The 23,591-nt window shown below is 34.3% G+C and overlaps 2 protein-coding genes and 1 long non-coding RNA gene across 4 annotated transcripts in view; 2 read left to right on the forward strand and 1 right to left on the reverse strand.

The window, feature by feature from the left end:
* Positions 1–23,591, forward strand: part of LOC142354506 (chromobox protein homolog 3-like) — a 572,284-nt gene that overhangs the window by 444,797 nt on the left and 103,896 nt on the right. The gene's annotated exons all lie outside the window — the stretch shown is intronic.
* Positions 686–6,195, reverse strand: LOC142354462 (uncharacterized). Its single transcript, XM_075406764.1, has 4 exons — positions 6,112–6,195; positions 5,674–5,727; positions 5,030–5,234; positions 686–904 (listed from the first exon to the last, which is right to left on the reverse strand). Exons 2-4 carry the CDS (start codon positions 5,701–5,703, stop codon positions 810–812), a joined length of 330 nt encoding a protein of 109 aa, XP_075262879.1. The 5' UTR covers positions 5,704–5,727; positions 6,112–6,195; the 3' UTR covers positions 686–809.
* LOC142354628 (uncharacterized) lies at positions 10,928–12,586 on the forward strand. Its single transcript, XR_012761106.1, has 3 exons — positions 10,928–11,047; positions 11,465–11,614; positions 12,366–12,586. It is a non-coding gene; the product is annotated as an uncharacterized LOC142354628 (long non-coding RNA).

Below are 23,591 nucleotides of genomic sequence, written 5' to 3' on the forward strand. Positions count from 1 at the left end.
CGACCCGGGAAAGAGTTATATTTAGCACCCAAACTTAGATATTAAACCTAATTTGTTTAACAGTTTGTTCATATAGGGTCCGTTCACACAATTATCAACTTTCTGCTGCGAAAACCTCGACAACAAACAGCCCTTAAACGTTGAGATATGGAGAGATATTTTGAATTATTTAAATGATAACATCGAATAAGACAAATCACACTATGGGCAATTTACAAACCAAAGTTGAAAAACAGGCAGAAGGTTGCAAATGTTCTTGACTGCGAAGAAACTTAAACTGAAATCAAATGAGCTTGTTGTGGTTTATTCCGCACTGCGTCAGTTATTGGTCATTTTTGTCAACCTTTTAACATTTGCATTTAGCCAACTGTTTTTTAGAAGTTGAAGTTCGCTCTCATTTTGGTTTTCAACAGCGCTGCGTTTTTTGATGAGATATGAAACTTGAGAACCGCAAAAATTAAAATATATAGTCAGTCCCATAAAGTTTTAACGCTATCGAACGTTTCAAAGGTCAAAGTTTACATTTAAAACATGCAGAGATCAGCATTTCGTTGTTCATTTGCATGTCGAGAGTTTTTCGATCGTTCGATTGCGTTGCAACTTTATGAGACTTACTATAGTTTCTTTAAGATGAAACGCAAGCAAACGTTCGGAAAACTCCAGACATTCAAATGAACAACGAGGCTTTGACGTCTGCATGTATTAAATTTGAAGTTCGACCTGTGAAACAGTCGCTAGCGTTTCAACTTGATGCTACGGTCTATATTGTTGCTGTCTTTTCAAAACTCTGACTTTTTAAAGTTTCTCTTTTATTCTTGTATCTTCAGCCCTTTAATCATTTTGTCAATTTCATCAGCAGTTAAATTGGTCATTTGCTCTTCACAAATACATTTGTACCTGGGCTCTGAAACAAACACGAATAATTCATTTTTCTGTTTCATTTCCATTTAATATCGTTAAAAGGAATCGGGGCTGATTTATTCATTTACCTGTCACCAGAGAGCCAATGATATCAGCCAAGTAGATAAAAAGTGTCATAGTCGTGAATTGCAAAAATATGAATTGGAACCGTTAAGTAGCGTTAATTATGTGTTCAGAGTGCCATTTAGAGCAGTCATTAGCGAGTGTAGGAGGTAACAAAAACAGTAAAAAAACATAAATCAGCACAATTCAAAAAATCAATAATAACATATGAGCAAAAAAGTGTCTAACTAACGTACTATTAGCTGACTTTTTTGATGTATAAAACAAATTAGAAAAACACCATTAGATACTAGTTTTAACTGCTTGTTTTTTATTATTCCGATTTGACTTAAAACGACTCTCTAAATTCAGACATTAATGTCGAAAGAAGTGTTTTCAGATCTTTTCATAAAACAGCCTGAAGAATTCTGAAAACGACTCGAGTTCGTTTTAATCAACAAGAAATTAAAATAATAGCATACAGTGGCAGAACAACTGAGCAGGGAAAACAACAATCATAATTAAAATAAAGGTAAGGATGTTTGTAGAAAAATCAACCCAAAAGTAAATTAACTTAGAATAAATAAACAAATAAATTTCGAAGATTTTAATTTTTGCATATAATAAACGTAGAAAAAAATTCGCTTCAAGTAATCAAATATATAAAACTGTTCAAAATTTTTTGCTCAAAACTGTAAAATTGCCCGCAAGTCATAAGAAGCTCCCAAAATGATGTCAATTTATTTCTAGCTTTGGTGAAAAGCGAAAATTTAGAATTGGAGAAAAATTCTAAAAAATATCTCAAATTTGTTTAGATAAAAACACTTCTTTGATCCAGAAAAATTTCATTCATATAGCAATTGAAAATGCATAGAACCAATATAGTTGAAAATGGGGAGGGGGTAAAGTGAGAGGGTCAAACTCTTTAAAACTACCACACACCATTAACTAATCTCATTAAAAAAAGCTCGGTGAATCCCATACTTAGAGACTACTGAGCCCTATGGTTAAGAGAACCTAATACCCCGGGAGGTACCTCTTCATCCCGTTATTGGGGACAAAAGGGGTCACACCTTTCAAATGGGTCACACGAAAAGTCAGTAAACAAACTGTCGTATTCAAAAGACCACAGAAGATAAAAAAGTTTATAAAGAAAAAACAGAGAAATTTTAAAAATTGTACCGATTGTACTCAAATTTGTCGAAATTAAATGAAAACTGCTTCTTGTGAAAAAAAATTTACTCAACTTATAATTGGCCAAAAATTGCTAAATTATTTTTACAACGGAAAAATTAGTTTAAAAACCATCAATTTTGCGTAATATTACGTAAAACTCCCATGAAAACCAAATCCAATAAAACACAATCTTTAGACACCATACAATTTTCAAAAAACAATGGAAACGTTTTGAAAAAGCCGAACGTCATTTCAAAAATGTTCTGTTTCAGAAGAAAGCAGGATCAGAAAAGAAATTCTTCTTGACTGCTTTTCGAATTTGTCCGCTGAAACAAATTTCCCGAAATCTATTGCCGTCGTTGACCCGCTTGACGCACATTGGGTTCGAAACAGAAAAAAATACGACATAGATTAAAAGAATTTTTCTGAAAGTCATGTTTTATTATTTGGCGCGCAAATTCTGCATGTTCGGTTTGATTTTAAAATTATACTTAAATCACATTTTATATTTGACGCTATTAAGGATTGAACTAATTCCATTAGCAAATACACTATGACTCAATGACGGGGCTTTATATGTTTATCCTGTTTCTTTCAATCTGTGATTTTGCTGTTTTGACTTTGACCGTATTCACTATATTGGGTAAATCAATGCATAAAACAATTCAAAATGCATTCAACTGAAACAGTGAGTGAAGTAGGTCAAAAATCGGGCATGAAAACTTATGAAGACTTATGTAAAATGAAAATTGTGATCAAAAAGTAAAGCGAATTAAAAAAAAAAGGAGAGCGCCTAATTAAAAGCCGTTGAGAGGCTGACGGTGGTCATTGATCATAACATAGCTGGCAGATTGCCGGAAGATAGCCACGATAGACCTTTGTGGCTTTCCATGAAATTGAAACAACTGAAGAAACAAGATAGTCAGATTGATCACCAGTCCTTTACTAAACCACAAAGATTTTTTGTGTTAGATTCGGACTGCCATTTTTATGACACAAGAGTATATATTTTTGAACTTTCCTCAAACGTTAGAAGGAACGTATAGATTTTTAATGGAGCTAAATTTCTTAGCCTTTATTTTTATTGGTTTACAGATAGATGCACATTTTGCTGATTTTTATCGTTTTTCTTTCGTTGACAGATATTTCTGCAGAGTTTGATCAATAATTGTGTCAACAGAATTTTCTTGGAATTAGGACAAATTGTTTGTTTTCACTCAAAAAATGACATCAGTTTTTTTTCACTTAATGAGCAACAATCCTTGAGAGAGAGAGAGAGAGAGTTTGTTCCTCTGAGTACAAATCAAAACTAAAAAATTAAATAAAAGCAGAACGCTTTAAGTTATCATTGGACTACACAAAAAATGCAAAGCACTCAAAGAGGGCAATTAACAAGATCATTGGACATTGCCCTGTCAAGGGATGTATAATTGCAAAACAAAATTTAAAAAAAAAAACAAAATTGCCAAGAATCATAAGTTGAAGGCCAAAATTCTCAACAAAGCTAAAGTAGGAAACCCCGGCCACAGCACGTTAAAGCGTTGTGTGTTGGTTTTCCCCATTATTGAAAAAAACTCAAATGTGAACATGGGATTATGATTAAGAAAAAACATTTTTTGTTAACTGAATACTTGAAGCAATGAATTTATCAATATTTTTTTCACCGAAATGACATACGAGAAACCATAAAGCTGATCAGAAATTGGTGGTAGAATATTGCGTTCCAATAAAAGGTTAAATAGCTTGGCACCCTGTATCTCAGTGAATTCTGTTCATGTTTTCGTTTACATTTTGATACTTTTAAACAACCATTTCATTGACCTTCTTGTTAAATGGGTTGATCGCGACTCACAGGAAAACAAATCATTGAAGTATGTGTCAGTGTGCATTTTATTCACTGATTTAATCACAAATTTTTTTAATTCGCATAATGCAATTCGTGAGAAGTTAAGATTTTATACTTCTCAAACAGATGGGCGACATTTTCTGTGTATTTGAGGAACAAAATTAGTTTAAGAAATTGCTTTGGCAAAAAATCTAGGGGTTCAAGGGTGCTGTAATTTACACATCCAAATACCAAACCGCCTTATTGATTTATTGGTTTTTAATTTGACGAATAGTATTGCAATAAAACATTTTTCAAATATATTACCTTAACTTTGACTCAATTCCGCATTGAATGGACAATTTCTTTTTTATCTTGTCAATGTGCGTAGTGAACTTAAGTTTTTATCTATATGTTTTCCAAGATATTTGCCGCTTTCTGATTCAAGTAATCTAACAGAATTTAATTTACAATCACAAAGCCTATTGGAATTAGAGGCACTGTTAGCTATTTTAATTTTCATTTGACAACTTTTGTTAGCGTTTACTGACCGCCTATTCGCATTGAGCCGTTTCTCTGCATTGACTAAATCGTTTTGTATTGAATGAAAATCAATATTTCTGCTATGAGAATTGTATCGTCTGCAAAGAGAACAATTCTGCAGAATTGGCATACGTCTGGAAGGTCATTTAGGTAAATCGAGAAAAACAGTGGGTCAAGAATTGAGCCTTGCTGAACTCCACAGTTTAATTTTTTTCCAATAGGAGTTACAATTATTGACCAAAACACATTGCTGCCTTTGTGCTAAAAATCTTTAATCCAATTAAGCTAAATGCCTCTTATGTCATATAATTCAAGTTCTATTAACAGGATTTCGTGGCCAATCGTATCGAAGGCTTTTTTAAGTCAGCAAAAAAGGTCACAACTTCCAAATCGCTGTAGAAACCTTTGGTGTCCTAAAAGTTAATTGACAATAATTCTTTTGTTTCTTAAAAATGAACACTTTTACCATACAGTTATAAATTTATAACTATACTGCTTACAAATTTTCAACTAGGATCTCACCTTCCGGAGGGGCTAAAGTCACAAAGTCTGGTTCGCCGTCTGACTTCTGCGTGTCATCCGGAACCAGAATTGAAATAGTAGCAGAAGTTGTGAACCACTTGCAGTAATTACCCATTCCACACCTTTCGTTGCAACAGTATATCCCTTTCAAATAGCCAACTTGTTGAGTTTGTAATGCTGGTTGTATTACCACACACAACAGAACCTGTAAAAACTCCCACGTTTGAATCTTCAAGATATCATGCAAAAAAATTCTATTAATACATTTATTGATCAAACTCAGCAGAAATATCTGTCAACTAGAGAAACACAACAAAAATCAGCAAAAATCAGCAACACTATCAACAGACTCAATCAAATAAGAAATTATACCCCCCATTATGGTCTAGTTACCATGATATGGAGGGGGTTTAATTTATATGACCACCAAAATTTAAAAATTTATATATACAATTTAATGTTGTAAAATTTCTATTATTGAGGTTCTTTATTTTTTGTGTGGAATATGAAACAGTTCTCAAAACAGCCCACAAACTGACCCTAGTTTAGCAAAAGTAGTTGTCGAAAAAAGAGTTTTACTTCTTAAAAATTTGGGGCCTCTTTTTTTTCTTTCACTCAGTTTTAAACCAAAAATATCTCATTACCAGAAGATCCAGCAGTCCTCCAGCGAACATGATTTTGGCTCGATTGTCTGAAACCTGTAACAGATAACACAAAGTGTACTGCTCGATTTATACTTTACGGGTCTATTCCGTTTTGAACTCATTCCTCCCTCCCCCTTCCTTCCCCCCCCCCCATACAGAACCCATAATTCAAAATTGGAAAATAATAATCAGCGCTGAGTGACAGACTGTTTCCAGATGTTTCCTAATTTATTCATATATATATCTTCTAGTTTAGCTATATCATACAAATGATAAAACAATAAAAATAACTTTCCATTCTCTTAATGACGGGTTTGGCGAACTTCGAACCGAGCAAATGAAAATATTGTTTTTGTTTACCAAAATCTTATTCTAAACACAACTAATTTTAACTAATTTTTATTATACACTAATTTTATAATGTCAAAAAAATCTAACCTCAAATTGAACAAAATCTCAGCTGAAAATGAAGAATGTTTTATTTTTACACAAATGAACTCAAATTCCTTCACGCTTTCTTCATCTGTTCACGTAATGAATTTAAAGATGATTTCGTGGATGATTTCAGCAGATTTGAAGCAAGAATTTTTAGAACACTACGATTCTAACTTGATTTACACAGGAATAAATATTTAAAAACTAAATGCACCACTGAAAAATCATCAAAATATTTCCTTTTTTTACCAATTCAAGGCAAAAGCAACTTTAAGGGAGGAAAAATTTTGTTCTTTGATCTCTCTGGCATCTACTCCCGGTTAGAGTAATGATCTGAATTTTTTTATTGTGCTGAAGTGCACAAAAGAACTTCCACATATTTTAGCGCACAAACGTTTAATGATAATGCGCTGAAATTTGTCGACGAGTTATGACTTATGAAATAAGTCTAGACTTATGAAATTATCCAAATTGTCTAGTGGGTGGGACGGGGGGTCAAGTTTGACCAAAATTACACAATCGAACTTCTTAGTTAAGATCCCGCAAGTCTTTTCATGGGTCAAACTATAGTCTTTTCATAGAAATTTATAGTCGAGCAAGGTTGGTCTTCTCATGGGTCAATCAAAAGTCTTTTAAATAGCCTGCTTTTTTGCAAATTTGGAGAGAAAATACCATTTTTTCGTTTGCTGCAGCACACTGAAGCAGCAACAGAGCAAAATTAAACAGCATTGCACCACTGAAGTTCAAATTAAAACACAGTTGGAAAGCCACTAACGATCTTAAAAACTTATGCAATTTTTAAGATGAAGCAGCCGGATCAAATTTATTGTCATAATAGTTATCATAGTTATCGGAAATCAATAGCAGGCAATCAAAATGCCCGTAATATTTTCGAGGAAAATTTGCACGTTCATGAAAAAATTTTTACTCGACTCATAATTTTGTGAGGTTCATTAAAATAAATGATCAAAATCATTAAAATGAGTAATTCAGTGCAATTCACCTGCTCCTACAATAATTTCCTACTGTTTTGGCTAATTGCGTGGAAATTCAAAATACAATTTGCTTCGTATTTCATCGCATTGTTTATTTATAAATCATACAATATTAGACTTTACATGTTTTCGATTAATTCCAATTGATATTTCAAAAATTTCAAATAACGTTGATTTATTTTTGACCTGAAGAAGCTTCTGACTATTAACGCCACCATTTGAATTGTATTTTTAGTTTTATAGGCGAATACAACATGATTAGTGGAACGCTACTTTTTCTTTCAAATATTCACAGTCTCGTGAAAAAAAAACTTAAAAAAACTTTTAAAAATTATTTAAAAACTTTTTTTTTCCTCTTCCTTATCCCGGAGAACAATGAGCAATTGAGTACTCCTGACTCATTAAAACTCCTGTTCCGAGAATTGATCCGTTAAAAATTTTTGCCAACAATTTTTTTTTAATTTTTTAAAAATTCTGAGAGAATTAAATAATCGAATTATCTACATAATGAATTTCGACTTGCAGTTATTTTATTGAAAAATTATCTCTATAATTTTCCGTTAGACTTGATTTTAAATGACTTCTGCACCTGAGTTTGTTCTTTTTGTTAGTAATATAAATCTTCAGAGAGCAAATAAAAAATTATGGTCATATGATTGTCGTATCTGATAAAGAAATCAATTACGCGGTCTAATCGGCTCTCCTATGATTTGTGCCTATAGTCAACTGTCTAAAAATGGATTGAAAAAAAAACTTAGTGAGGAAAGTTGAGTTTAAGTTATCATTGTGCTTTTCTAAGGATTGATGCTGCTGCATGATTGGTTTAAAATAAACTCATTATTATGATCAAACTTTGCATTACTTTTGCCGATACATTGCTTTCGAGTTACAAAGCACATTTTTAACGCCAGGCAGTCACGGAGCTTTATAGACAGGCAAATATTCTTGAATCTTATCAGAAAAAAGTAATGCAAATCAACAGTTTTTCTCCTAACTAATCTCCGATGTATACATAAAATAAGTAAAAAAAATCTAATCAGAGGCTAAATGAGAACAAAAAATCAATTTTGGGAAAATGTACAAAGCATATTAGTTTCATAAACTTAAAATTCGATGTAAAATTTGATAACCGACTGCACGATTGCAGCAAAAATTTAATTAAGTTCTGAAAATTTTCGTGAGTTGATAAATCAAAGCAACCAGATTTGATCGTTTCCAGCATTGAATTTGGCTTCAAAATGACGTCAAATTTGGCATTTTGTCTATTCATTACCATCTAATTTGTGGCCCGCAGGGCCCTAATAATCTAAGATTTGCAGATCATCGGAAATTATTCATAAACTTTAACTTTTCAGGCACGATAACTATTAAGAATATATATTTATGATGTGATGGACGGAGCTGCATTCATTTTTAAATTTGAAAATTAGGTGGCTGTTTCAGTTTTAGAGAGTTTTATTTTGCTTTCAAATAATGCGAAATGACAGTGGTTGTGCCAATGTATAACACGCAAAGGTGTATTAATTTTTTTGAATATTAGCAGTCATATCAACATTGGTTGATGGCTTTCGTTCAACCCCAATTTAGTGGGAGTGTCAATATTTGATCTGAGCCAGCATATTTAAAGTGTCCGGTGAATTGATCTGATTTGTAGAGAAAAAAATGCAAGCCCTGAAAAGATGAGTGATAGGTGAACATGAAATGATAGGTGAAATTAATTGATTCTTAACTTTTCAAAAATCAACACGATCCGAAAAAAATAGGAGTTACTTAGACGACTAGTTTTGTACCCCTATTTTTCACGATCTGAAGTTTTATAAACATGGCTTCAAAATCAATTATTACATTTTAATAATTAGCTTTAAAACTTTTCACTACAGGACTAAACGAGTCAGTAAAACATTTAAGATTAACTTTAAGTCAAGATAATTGTAAATTGCCGAAGTAATTGGTATGAAAAAGTACTTAAATTCAGTAGACTGACTAGTTTCAATGATCATTCATTAGATAAAAGTGAACAGAGTATTATCAGTCTGTCATTAATTGACAATTCACAGAATAGATTTCTGTCTGCAGCAACCTTTTTCTTTGAGGCCTTCCGATATGGAATGGACTGAAGAGAGAATTCAACTGCGAATGAGAATTTTGGTACTTTTAATCGAACAGTGATGCTTTTCTCGGTTTTTGTTCTATTTCGTTCGGTTATGAAATTTATAATAAGATTGAAGATTAATTTATCAAAGATTTAAAAAAATTTCTTGATATTATCAGAATGCGTAGCAATTTGCGGTTTTCAGTTTGCTGTCCGTTATATTTTGAAGGATCTCAGGTTCTCTAACTCGGTAAACTACTGTTCCGTTGTTTTCAATCGAAGCAAGATCTGTTTTGAGATCCAAAAATAAGATTGAAAAATTATTTTTTGTTAGAAGGCTTGTTTTTTGTAGCTTCTCTTTTTTGTACCTTCTGTTTTTTGTAGCGTATCCTGTGTTGACGGTAAACACAATTCACACTTAACATCTCTTAAACAAATTTTCCATTTAAAAATTACTGGTTTTCTGTCTGTTTGAATCGGATGGATAAAATATATATTACTTAGCTTGTAGCAGAATGACTTTGCAGTATGTTAAATAGAACGAATTGATTAGAACAACACAAACATGTGATTGCCAATTTATATACATCCCGGAGGTTGGTGGAAGAGTAAACCATCGCTGAATCAGTCTAAAGACAATCTGTTTGTTAGCATGACCGGTATTCTGTCCATGTCACAATTTACACTGGTCAGTCTTAATTTTTGAGTAAAATTTTTTGCATGAAAATTTATATGTTTAGCTTAAATCTCGCCAACAAGGTTTGATTTTTATGCGATTTGAACTTAAACATGGTTTCCTGTAACATTTAGTTTGTGGCAAGTCGTAACCACTTAGCTAAATGCGTTATATGGTAATTGCCTACAAATTAACTTATTTTGTTAATAGTGTGCATATTACTATAGTAATTACCAGCTTTAAGCTAAAAGAGTATGATATTAGTCCGTTCAGATTTAACTTTGGGTTTGAGAAATTTTCAGGTTATACAGGATAAATTTAGCCTGGGCGAACTCTATGGCTTCAATATAATAATAATGAAGAAAAACATAAATAATTCTGGAGTTGCAATGTTTCAGTACTGAATTAAGTTCTTACTCTTGAAATGTTCAGATTTTTATTTTCTGTGAATTATTGTTTCCTAATGGTCGAAATACTTTTTGATAGCGAGCATGTTACTTGTTTAAAAAGTTTTCTCTTTTTTGACGATTTAAATTACACAGCTAATTCTTCACTCCAGTTGGACCGAAAAATATGAAAAATTTGTTTTTCTGCTTTTTCAATTTCTTTTCTTTGTTCCAAATTGGCTTTTTCTATGCATACAATGTTAACGCCTCATAAAAAACATATACACGTAATACTATGCAAAGAGGTGAACTAATCAAATTGCAAAGTAAATAATCAAAATAAATATTTTTGAAGATATGCATTATCAAAAGACTGATAACTGTAGCAGCAGAAAATTTGCCTCCAGACAATTTTTTACAGTTGTTTGTCTTTAGTTATTTTTTTGTAAGCAAATGATCAAATATTCTAACATGCATCTCATATAACTGACTAACTGTATCTAAAACTGTCTCAACTGATTAAAAGTTACAAAATTAAGTTCACCACATTAAGTTCATCAGAGTCAACCATTCGTAATATAATCAAAATGATACTGTCTCGTCTATTGCAAGAAAACTGTTCATATGTTTATATCACGTGCTTGAAGGCTAAAAACCACAACACGTAAAAACTAAACTCATTTTTGCAGAAGTGTTCAAAAAATACAAACTTTCAAACTTTCTCTGACTAAAGCATTTAATTTCCATTCTCAAACTGAAGTTTTGACTATCAACGAGCAACGCTTTGCTGGTACTCTTTTTTTCTTTTTCTCATTTTTTCCCCCAATTTCGGGACAATACCTGAAAAATTCTGAAACAATTATGCTTTTGGCGTTTGACAACTTCGGAGTATTAGCGAGAACTTTAAGCATTTGAAATAGAAATATACTTATGTGAGTAAAGTTTAGCTCTTTCTACGCCCGACAAAAATAATGAATATTTTCTGCAACCTGTGTTGTTTCAATTTCCATAGCTTAAAGCTTATGGCTTTTAACATAGAAAAACTTTTGGTTTCCACGTCAAAATATTTTTGATTATTTTAAAATTTGAAGACTTCGGAGGACTTGACAGTTTTGAAGAAATTTTTTGAAGTTTTGAAAAATATTTTGATTTGAAAAAAAAAAACATTGCAATTTATCCTTTCTGCAATTTTCTTTTGATGTTTTAGACGTGAAGATATTCAAACCAACACAAAAATGCTTCGAAATGTTGTCTTAATGGTCCTTTTGATCGCATTCGTTCAGGCTAATGTGATGTGGGAACGAAATCAGTTCGAACAGAATCCAGAAAGACGTCAGAACTATTACCCCGAACCCAGGTTTACTATGCCCGTACCTAACCTCAAGAGAGAATCAGTACTGAATCAGAACAAATTCAGAGAAGTTTAAGTTTTCAGTACATAACTCTCATACACTTTCAATACTGATTCAGAGGTGGTTCAGGACACATTTTGCGCTGAACTTCTAATTCAGAGCCAATTCAGAAATTCATTCAGAGTTTTCTTTGAATCATAGAGAAAATCCGAGAACGTTGGCTCTGAATTTTGCTCTGAGTCAGCGAATTCCAGAATCGTTGTCAAGATCGTTCTGGAATTTTTCTGACTATACTGAAAAGAAAAATTTGTCTGAAAATGTTCTGATTAGTGATGTTACCCACTGAATGTTTACAGCCTAGAAAGCGAGTGCTTGTACAACCAAAAAGATAACTTCGTGACGTGATAGGGAGATATTTTGCACAGATATCAGGTTGTCACTTGAAAAGTTTTAGAAAATTTTAATGTTTTTTTAAAATAATCACAGGAAAACCCTACAATTAAGTGCACAAAAATAATGTAAAATCTATTTGATTTTTTCTGTAGATATGCATTATTTCATTATTTGCCCTTTATCACATGAAATCCTGGTGATAACCATTTCTGTTCAAGTTGATTCTAACCCTGATGGGTATCTTAGAATATCTTGCAAGATGACCGTCGAATATGCGAAAATTTTGCAAGGAAGCGTCATTTTTGCAAGAATCTTGCAAGATAAGCATTGGAGTGCGACTGGGTAACTAGCAGCTTTTTTCAGAGCTGGCATGAGATTGTTCAAACGAGGCCCTGGAGACCATTGCTACTCCAACAGCCATTGTGGCCCAGGAGGAAAATGCGGACCCAGCAACCGATGTGAGATCTAATTTATTCAACTGGAAACCAATCCTGATCTGCCGACGAGAAAGATGATTGAAACGAAAACAAAGAATTGTAAATTAGCGAACTACGAACGAAAAACTGGCTTTATATTGGGTTAAATTGTTGGGTCTTTCCCATTGAACCCCCCCCCCCCCCAGCTTAGTGTTCAGATAACCTATAGGCCCCCCAATCATGATAATTGTGCCATAATAGGGGGAAGGTATAACTTCATGGGGGGGGGGCTATAATGGTGGGAATGACTCAAATGGTCTATATCCCCTTGGCACGCTCCATCTATTTACATAAAAAATGTACTTTGTAATGACACATGCTCTGTGGGGAGAGTGTGTGTGTGTGTGTGTGTGTGGGGGGGGGGGGGGGGGGGTCGGAGGGGGGGGGCGGGGTGAAAGGTGGAAAGGTCGAAAACGAGATGTCCCCAAAACAGCCCTAACAAAGTGCACTTCTTAACAAGCAGAAGAAATTTTACCTGATATTTTACAATTTGGGATAATGTAATGTAAATTGGGGGGGGGGGGGGGATTGACTACAAGAAAAGCTTCAAAATTGGTGTGATCAAGTGCATCAATATTTCTATTACAACAGAATCAAGTCTTATTTTCATAAACTTTGAGTGCAAATGGTTTCTCTTACAAACCTAAAACGCCCCCCCCCCCCTCCCCCCTCTCCCCCCCCCCCTCCACCATTATTATCTGATTACGTATAATTTGTCAATTGCTATTATTACGCCTTTTATAAAAGCAAGTTAAATGCAAGACAATTTATCTTAAAAATAATTCATGAAATTCCTTTTCTATATATGTATACAAAACAATGAAAGAAAAAAACTCTGTATCAATTGTGTGAAATTACAAATAGCGCTGTGAGTTAAATTTTTTCACATTGATGCAACTTTTTGAACAAATCCACTGGCGAATCAGAATGCTAGGACTATTTCTTGTTAAAAAGAAAAACTCAAAACGTTTTATCACGCGTATTTGCAAGGTATGATTTTAGCAAACACGATAAAGCTCTTGAAGTGCAGACTTATATCCAGACAATTTTTTTGTCAATCAAATTTGTTTTCCGAATAAATGACGTAAGCAATGTCGTCAGGTTACGTGTTATCAGTTTGAAAAAATAAAAGTTCATCTTTATCACTTACTTGAATTTTAGATTCAAAAGTTATTTTTTCAATGAAGGCTACACAGGTTTGGTAATAAAGGTCACATGATAGAGAGGTGTTTAATAAAATCAGTTATGAAATAAAAATTATAAAAAAATTCAGAGTTTACGAATTTTTTAGCGCCTTTGCAAATAAAAACCAACCGGAGGGTTGCCACACTCCCACCTATAGATCGAAAACCCGCTTATGTGGGTTACGTTGGGCCAAAGTAAAGACCCGATTGTGTGTGTATAAACAAAACTAAATTTCTCATCAGCTTAATGAATCGTTTTGCGAGATTTACGTCTGAGTTACTTCATACAAATAACCATGAGTTTTATAACCAAAAACTTTACCAATTTAAGATTCAGGAACGCCCAGAAAGAAGTAGTGACTGGGGAAGCGTGATGCTTGTAATCTGTGTGTCATCTGTCTCACATTGTTAGGAAGTATAGCACTCACCTTTTCGTGTGTTTCACTCCAAATCTCAAACTGATCCGATGTCTCTCAAGAAATGCTTCCTTGAACGTGAATAAATTAAGTTGTTCTCTTGCCTCAGTGTTCTTAACGCTCTAGAGAATAAAAGAGTTGATGACACAGTTTTACAGTTTTTGGTTTATTTATACTGAAACGTTGAAGTGATCTGTTGATTTATGGGTTTTCGCAAGCGGGATAAAAAGCGTTTTTAACTAAGTAGAAAATTAGCTTCTAAAAATGTACTAAGCAGAAAAGGATTGCGACTGTCAACGGCAAATTTGTCTTGTTTTTGAATATAGTTAAATAACTTAAACAATTGCTGGGTCCATAAACTCTTAGGTTATGGACTTTCACAAGCGGAATAAAAAGCGTTTTTAACTTTAACAGCATTATACTAATATAAAAAAGAAAATTAATTTCTCAAAATGAGAGAATAACCAGAACGATATTCTGTAGTAGAATTAAGAGTCTGATTATTAAACCAAGATGTTGATTAGAATTTGGGGATGAAAATTAGCCTAAAAGTTCTCTCTCTCTCTCTCTCCCTCTATATATATATATATATATATATATATATATATATATATATATATATATATATACCAATTATCAGTGCGGAAAACTCAGGATAAAAAACTAATCTTAGCACTATGATTGACAGTTGAGGTCGCAAGAAATACCCAATATGGTTTGCTTCTGCAAATTTCCTAGAAGTCAATCGCAGGGAGGTACCACAGATGGTACGCATTTACACTTTTCTAAGAAATCGTTCACATTTCCGTTGGACTCATAATCATTCAATACATGTTGGAAAGATTTTACACCCAATGATCTGGCTCTAATAATAGTTATCTAGAGTCATCAATTTGATCCTGTTACTGATTCTAAGCACATTTTCTTGACGATTCAGTTTCATAAAATTTGTGGTTAAAATCAATTTGCTCCTGTCTTTGTAATCTGGTAAGCTTAACTTTCTTCTATTAACTCTCACTGCGTTCAAGACTATAATTTGATCGATATTCTAACACCCCCCGTGAGCTGACTGCAGAGAATCTGTTCTCATCAAAACAGCTCTCAGTTTTTCCACCTTCAAAACGTGTAAGAATTTTGTGAAGATGTTGGCTGCTATTTTCTCAGTAGAAACGTAATGAATAATAATAGTCCCATTTTCCGTTTTGTCCCGAAATAAGTGAATTTTGTCTCAATGTGTTTGCTCCTCTTTTGCATGATTGGTTCTGTCACACTTTGATGCAACTCTTCTGGTTGTCCTCTCCAATTGCTATTAGATGTTTCTTTTGCCTGCCGAAAAATCTCGAAAAGTTGTTGCAGACACAAAGCTTCTTGAATTGCTGCTGCCATGTCCTGATATTCTGCTTCTGATGAAAAATGAGCAACTTTGGCTTGCTTCTTGACACCACAGCTGAGTGCTGCGCCACGTCCGTTGAGCTTGAAGTAAAAGCCCGTCGTTGATTTTCCGTCGGTCACATCACAAGACCAGTCTGCATCATTTTCCCTCACTAAAATATAACTAACCTCTTTTGTGCAAGTAATTCTTAAGACTTTTGAACCTTAAAGATATCACAGAGGTCGTTTTCCGCATAGCGTTGATTGGTAGTTGCATTAATGTGTCTGGACAGAATGTTGGCTGTAAACATAATGTCTGGCCTTGTCTGTTTGGCCTGATACAGAAATGATCCAACCAGGCTTCTGTAGTTCCTTTGTTCCACTTCTTCGTCTCCTTTCTGTGCTGTCTGAAGTTTCAATTTCAAATCAGCTGGAGTTCTTGAGGATTTGCACTGATCAGTTTGAAACCGCTCAAGAATTGTTTCTATGTAGCCTTCTTTCTGGATCAACTTTGAATTTGCGGTCTTCTTGTCTGATTCTTAGACCAAGAAACCAGTGTCACCTCCCTCTGTCTTCCATGAATTGTTGCCTCGAGTGCTTTTTGGACATTGGAGATCATTGTTCTGCTTGGCGATGCTACTATGATGTCGTCAACGCAGACCAAGATGATTTTGTCACCCTTTCTTGCTTCTGATGAACCCGTATCTCAGAAGGAAGTTTACCAGTGCCCTATACCAGTTGTTAGTTGCCTGTTTCAAACAAAAAATTGATTTTTTTCAGTCGACATATTAACTTCCCTCCATCTAATCCTTGTTTTGCAAACTCTTGTGGCTGTTCAAGATACACTTCTTCCCCTATTGGCGAGTCCAGGAAAACCCTTTTGACATCACATTGGTGTGTCACATGGCCCTGCTTCACTGAAAGTTGAAGTAGAAACCGGAATTTTTCTGGCTGCCTTGAACTTGTTCTTCATTGCCCGGTGCCACTGGTCCCCATCATCACCTTGCTTGGCATCGTAATTTGTTCTGGATTCCACATAGTGACCCTCAGTCACAGCAAGATGGGTCCTGACTTCTCTAAAACATTCCGGAAATTTTCTTGATAATTTTCTGTGTTTGCGCTCTTCCCTGTCTGCTTGTTCCAATGCCTCTTCAAAGATTCCAACTGTCTGTGACTATGAGAAGTCTTCTGTGTCACTGTCTCCCAAAAACTCCAGTCACTGAGACTCCCTCTTATTGCAGTAGATTCTTTATCTAGTGCTGCTACCTCAACATCCGAGGCATCTCGTTCTAGTGTCGTTTCTTGAGTGTTGACGCTCTCTGCGTCACGGAACTCCTCATTTTTGCAGTAGATGTGCGTGCTCCTATTTATTGCCATCGTGTTGATGATCATCATCTGGGCGGCATATCCCCAGTTGCCGTGACCCCTCATCTATTTGTTCGGGTGTCTTTGTTGTCAGGGATTGAGCCCACTTCAGACTCCTTGATTATCAAATCTCGAACTGCTATCACATTGCGTGTGTTGGGTACGTACATCAGGTGTCTGTTGTCTCATTCAGTTTAACCCACAAACTATCTTTCTAGTGCCTTGGGTTCAAGTATGCTGATGTCTCTGTCCCTCTTCCTCGTGAAAACTTCACAATCAAAAAAAGATAAATTTCTAATTGAAAGTATATGTTTAATAATTCTCATCAGCTCTGCTGGGAGTTGTTCTTCTCCTCGTCTCCCAGCCCAATTCCTGATCCTTGTTGCATAGAGAATCGCTGCTCCCCACATTTTAGAAGACTGAAGTCAATGATCAAGCATTTTACTATCTCCAGCATTGTCCTATTGCACCTCGCAGCTAACCCATTTTTTTGTGGCGTCTCTGTTATAGTCTTCTTCTGTAGAGTGCCTGCACTTAAACTGCACATCTTGAACTGCTCTGAGATAAACCCGTTCGCATTGTTTTTGTCTCAACTTCATGGGCGTCCCCGCACTGAGAACAAACTTCTTCAGGCTAGTCAGTGCTTCACTCTTTGCCTCGAGCTAGTCCCACAAGCACAAATTGATGTACTGATCTGCAAACACAATGAAGAACCGGAACTCGGACAGTGACTCTAGTCTGAAATCTACCATCACGTCTGTGAACACTCTCTTCAGTTTTTCTTCTGCTTGGGACGCTGCCACTCCAAATACTGGAGTCTTTGCGATCTTGACCAATGAGTACGCATTCCATAAATCATCGTGTTCCCTTGTTGTCTCTGGTGCATTCTTGACCACACACGGGTTTGATTCAAATAGCCTAATTGTCTGTACAACTTCCCTGCACTGTCATGTTTACGCTTTTTGAGCTTATTATGAATTCTAGAATGCTGCTTTGTAAGTAAAACAAATTATTTTTATGTGCTAGTTTCACCCGAGTTCCGTTCTTGAGTTTATGCAGCTGTTGTTTTCTCGAAAGTGAAACTATGTCACCATTTCGTGGCATATTGAGACTGATAAAAAGTTCGAAGAATAGTCCGGCACACACAAAACTTTTTTTTGGGTTCGCATTGGAATTCTCCTTTGATTGATGGTATACTGATCCTCACACAGCCTCTCCTGACCACTCTGGAAGCCACTCCGTTGGGATTTCTGACCACTGATTGAATAGTCACAAAGTCCAGGAACGCATCAATATTTGTCACTCTGTGATCTTTACAACCATTGTCCACTAACATGATTGTTGTCTTTTATGGGGTAAGACCTGCCCAGTATTCCTCGTCTGGTTAATCCATTGTTGGTCCCATTGCCAATGACTCATTTTTGCCTCCATCTCTTTGTCTCTGGCATGCCCTGTCTAGGTGACCCTTCACTCACTTTTGTTGCATTATGCTGCCTCCTTTCTACTGCAGTCCTCGGCAAATTATCCAGTGATCCCAAACACAAGCAGTTCCCACTCTTCGGTCCCTTGTTGAAGTCACGCTTCACTGCCAGTTCCACTGAACTACTTTCATCCCATGCCCATGTGTCTCTGTGATGTGCTCTCATGGTTATTCTGCAGCCCATTCCTCAACTATGTGACATTCGTTGCCGGGTTGAGGCTTTGCTGTATAGTAAACCTTTCATACACCATTAGCAGAACTTTGAGGACCAAGGCGTTGAAGACGGCCTCCTGGTCTGCTTTCCCTGCTTCTTGTAGCCCTGTGAGCGATTCCTGTCATCTGATGAAAAATCTAACTAAATCTTCACAATCCTCGAGCGGCAGTCAAGCAGTCTGTGCCACCAAAATCGCCACTGTCGGCGTCTGCACGCTCTGAAATCTCTCTTGCAAAAGCTTTCCAGCCTTTGCTTCATCTCCAATGTCGTCATTTCACACCACAGTCATATCTCATTAGCATGAAGGTTGTTGCATCTAGAGTCAGTGCCAGATGGCACCACACATTGAACAGTTCTACTTGATGTCTGCAACTTCCTTCTCATATGCATCGTTCAGCAGCTTGTGATTCTTCTTCTCATCAATGCTTGCCCCATTGTCCAGTGGTGCAGGCTCATTGGATTGATCTTTTTCCCGATTAATGATTTGTGGAGTCTCTTTGTCTGCATCAATGCCACATTTCGCGCTCCAGATTGGAAAGTCCTGAGTATTTCCTCTCTAGGTTCACTGATTGTTGATCCCATCGTTGTATGAGCAGCAAAACAATTGTGAAAAGAAAAGGTACTAAGCAGAAAAAGATTACCACTGTCAACAGCAAATTACCACTGTCAACAGCAAAAATAACTTAAAAATTTTGCTGGGTCCATAAACTGTTAAGTTACGGAATTTTACAAGCGGAATAAAATGTGTTTTTAACTTTAACAGTATTATACTCGTTTAAAAAAGAAAATTAAATTTCTCAAAATGAGATAATAACCAGAATGATTTTCTGTAGTAGAATTTAGAGTCTGATTATTAGATCAAGATGTTGATTTGAATTTGGGGATGAAAATTAGCTTGCTTAAAAGTTTCTATATATATATATATATATATATATATATATATATATGTATATGTATATATATATATATATATATATATATATATATACATATATATATATATATATATATATATATATATACATATATAAATATATATATATATATATATATATATATATATATATATATACACCCATTATCAGCGCGGAAAACTCAAGATAAAAAACTAATTTTAGCACTATGATGGACAGTTGAGGTCGCAAGGGATGCCCAATATGTCTTGCTTCTGCAACTATCCTAGAAATCGGTCGCAGAGGGTACCAAAGATGGTACGCATTTACACTTTTTCAAGATTATATTCACAATTCTGGTCGACTCATAATCATTCAAAACGTGCTAGGAAGATTTTACATAAAATGATCTCACTCTTATAATAGTTATCTAGACACACGAATTTGAACCGAATATTGATTCTAAGCACCATTTCTTTACGGTTCATTTTTATAAACTTTGTGATTAAAATCAATTTGCTCCTGTCTTGGTAATCTGGTAAGTTCTAACATGGTTCTCCTGTTTGTGTAATCTGGTTTATTCGAACATGGTCCGAGGAAAAGTTATAAATTTTTCAGTTGTCTGACGGGATACTGTTTGTCACTTTTAATTCGTATAACATTAGTATTCAAGTTTTATTATTGTAGCAACTCCAAATTTTCACTCAATATCAAATGGAATAGCACCCAAAAACCATTGTCTGTACCGATTTGCTCTATAACCTCGTTTATTATTCGATTCTCTTTGATATTTCGCATGAACGTCGGCTAAATCAGAAACTCTAAAACTACTGCAGCATTTAGCCGTTATATACCGAAATTCTCCGTTAGATTTAGATTTTGAGTTGCATCAGAATTTGATTACCGCTTATTTTTTTGCTTTTTAGTGACAATAATTTTCAATCATTCGTTGAAGAAACGTAAGGTGGAAATGAGAAAAATAAAGATTTTGCTTCTTTTTGATAGGTGACTTGTTATTGTAAAAGAATTAAAAATTAGTTGAAATTTAAAACATCTCAAAAAAGCGTTTCATTTTTTTTTCATTATTTGCTATCTGACTTTAAGGGGTTGCCCTTAAAGTTCTGGGGTTGAAAATACTCTCGGGGTCTTGAATGAACAAAATGCATTACAGAATTCCTCATGTCACCATCTATTCACAGCCGTGAAATGAATTGCAATTTTTTATAATTGGATGTTGAAAAGAGAAGTTAGATTATGGTTGCGTCCCACCTTAGTAGAGGAGGAAACATATGCTCAACTGGTTTTTTGTTTTGTTGATAATGACCGACTGCTATAATTATTGTAGAGAGTTGTTATTAGTATCATTAGCAAGCTCGTCCAGCGTAAAAAACAAAGCAAAATCGTATGCATTGAGTTTTAGTCAAATGATCTCTTAGTTTTTGTCCATAGAGTTATTGAGGTTTAAACTAATTTGAGTATCTGCATGATTTCCTTTGTTTTGTTATTAGTTTTTGTATCTTCGCTCAAATTCGTTTCAATATTGATAAAAGCATGATACAATTGTTAACAATCAATAAATCATTTTTTTTTACTTTCATATCAGAGGACTTGTTGTTGACCTGTTGGAACAATTTTGTTGATTAAAACTCACAAAATTTAGTACTTTTCATCAAAAAAATGGCAACAAAGAAGATTCTTCAACCGAGTTTGTTTAAATTTGCCACAAGTACCAAACAAAAAAAAACTTCGCGTGTAGCCTTGTCAACCTCTAAACTGTTATGTCTTCGCACCGGAGCTTAGAATTAAAGTTACACCCCTATTTTGCTAGTTTATCTTCATATATATCCAAAATGCATCATTTATTTTTCATACATTGACTTTTTGTCAATTTTTATGTTCAGCGCACACTTCGAACGTTTTTTTTTAGTAGAAATAGTGAGATTATGTTAGTCCAACTGTGGTTTTCTACAATCCATATTTTATTTGGAATTTATTTAGGCGTTGTCATTTGTTTAAACAAATTTCGTTGCATACTTTTGATTTTTAAAGTTCACGTTAATTACAGAACATCAAGGCTCCATTTTTTACCAAGCATTGTTTGCGTGGAACTGAGGTCTAATGAATACATATTATTACAGTTTCAGTGAAAAAGTCATTGTTTATATTTCAAAAATATGTGTGTGTCTACGTAAGATTGTATATGAAATTTTGAAATCTGCTGTGTTCTATATCATTTTGTAGTTTAATGAAATACTTGCACTAATAATTGACCCAATTGGCTTCATAAAAAACTACAATTTAATCTATATAGTTTTGCCTCTTTGAAAGGTGAAAAGTTATATTTTTTTCATGTTTTTTAAAAAGCGTACTTACAGAAACAAAAAATAGTTGAGCTTTGCTAACTCTTTTTTATACTTTTGTCAACGTATAAATAGGACTCGGCGACCATAGTTCCAATGGTCTCTCCAGAGAACTAATATTCAAAATTAGTTGTCGTTTGTTGTTTTAAGTATTGGTTTTGCTGCTTTATTACCACCGCTTTAATACCTTTTATGACATATATCACATTACTGGCACTAAAAAGGCGCAAATGAACATACCTACAGCTTTAAGTTGAGATGATTCAACATCGTGGTGTGGAAAAAGTTAATTGAAATTTTATTTTTTTTGCCCGTATTTGTCCTTTTTAAAGTTGTACAACTTTTTTGGAAAATGAGAGATCTCATTGACTTTCAAAAGAAATATAACTGAACCTACTTATTTGTTTCAGTTGATGATTAATGATTTTCATCACTTTAAGTTTATTTGTTTTCAAAAAATATAATTGTTTTTCCTAACACTGCACTTTTCGTTACCTAGTCTCATTAGGGAGAACTCCTTTGTCTTCTCTGGTTAAGTACAAATCAGTTTGTTTAGTTTAGTTTAGGTTTCACCTGACATTTTTGCCAGTTGGTTAGTAGGTGTGTTTTCAAAAAAAAATTCTTTTTTGTGTCGTAAGTAAGGTCTGTTATTATTAATTATTTTAACGGTTGTCTTGCATCGTAATTTTGCTAATGGCAGGAACCGTTGGCCTCCAATAGGGCATTATTTAATATTTTTAGGTTTTTACTTTTGATTAATACGCCACCTATTTTTCGAACAATATGGAAAATTTTAAAAGTATTCTATCTCTTTCTCATTTCTTAAACAAATCAGAAAAAATTATGCAGGAGCAGGTTTTGAACACTATGTGCCAACAACGCACATTACTAAGGCTCTTGGTATGAATTGAGCTTCTGGTTTACTGGGTCACCAATAGATGTACAAAAGGAATATAAGCGTTGACGACAAAAAACCCAAGCAATTTTTTCGAATCAGCAAATGGCCAATCTAAAAGGTGATAAAACTCGATCAAGCAAAATTTTTGCAAAATATTAGTGATATATTGATTTTCATATTGATCAATTTTTGGTTTTAAGCCATGAGATCTAAGTGCCGTTTCAGTGCATTTTTTGTAAGAAATGCGCTGATTGCGTCGAAATTGTACGAGAAAAGCACAGAATTAGCTGAAATGTGTTGAAATGTGAAATTTTTACATAATTTCAGCGCACGTTGTGCACATTTCCTACATTACATATTAACTATTTTCAGCAAAACTCCTACGAAAAAATTCAGCATTCCATGTTTCTGTGAAGTCTTTGCCGCAACTCGTCGCTTTTCACTGCATTGCTACCAAAAATTCAGCTGATTTTCTCTTAAATCTTGGAAATTTTTCAGCATTTTTTCAGCGTATTATATACAATTTATATTGTTTTTTGAATTCTTTAAACAAAAATCAGACTGTAAATTGCAAAATTTTTGCTGACCGTAACTTTCAAATTTTTAGCGATGAGTTGGGGATACTGTAAAGATTGAACAACAAATTTTAAAAAATTCTATTGGAAAACTGACGTTTAATATCGAGTTTGATTTTTTTGTACTATGAATCTTTCAAAACAGAACTCTTAATACGCTATGAGTTTGTTTTAAACATATAAAAATGGAACAAATACTCCTATATAATAGATAGAGCTGCAAATAGGGGTCCGGAATTATGGGGATGTACATTAAAATTTTCACAATTTTTCGATGAAAGTTCTTTGCAAAAAAATTGTAACAATCCTAGAATATGCCAATTTAAAAAAATCTCAGTCCTATCTGTCCCATTCGTG

Source organism: Convolutriloba macropyga, chromosome 15 (genome assembly GCF_964194025.1).
Source record: "Convolutriloba macropyga chromosome 15, txConMacr16.3, whole genome shotgun sequence".
Taxonomy (NCBI): domain Eukaryota; kingdom Metazoa; phylum Xenacoelomorpha; order Acoela; family Convolutidae; genus Convolutriloba; species Convolutriloba macropyga.

What these genes read in the sequence shown, in the direction of transcription:
- LOC142354462 (XM_075406764.1), bottom strand. Translation starts at nt 5,703, where the DNA reads ATGTTCGCTGGAGGACTGCTGGATCTTCTG. An exon ending in GAGGACTGCTGGATCTTCTG is followed by an intron (nt 5,235 to 5,673) that starts GTAATGAGATAT and finishes GAGTTTTTACAG; the next exon opens with GTTCTGTTGTGTGTGGTAAT. An exon ending in GACTTTAGCCCCTCCGGAAG is followed by an intron (nt 905 to 5,029) that starts GTGAGATCCTAG and finishes TGTTTGTTTCAG; the next exon opens with AGCCCAGGTACAAATGTATT.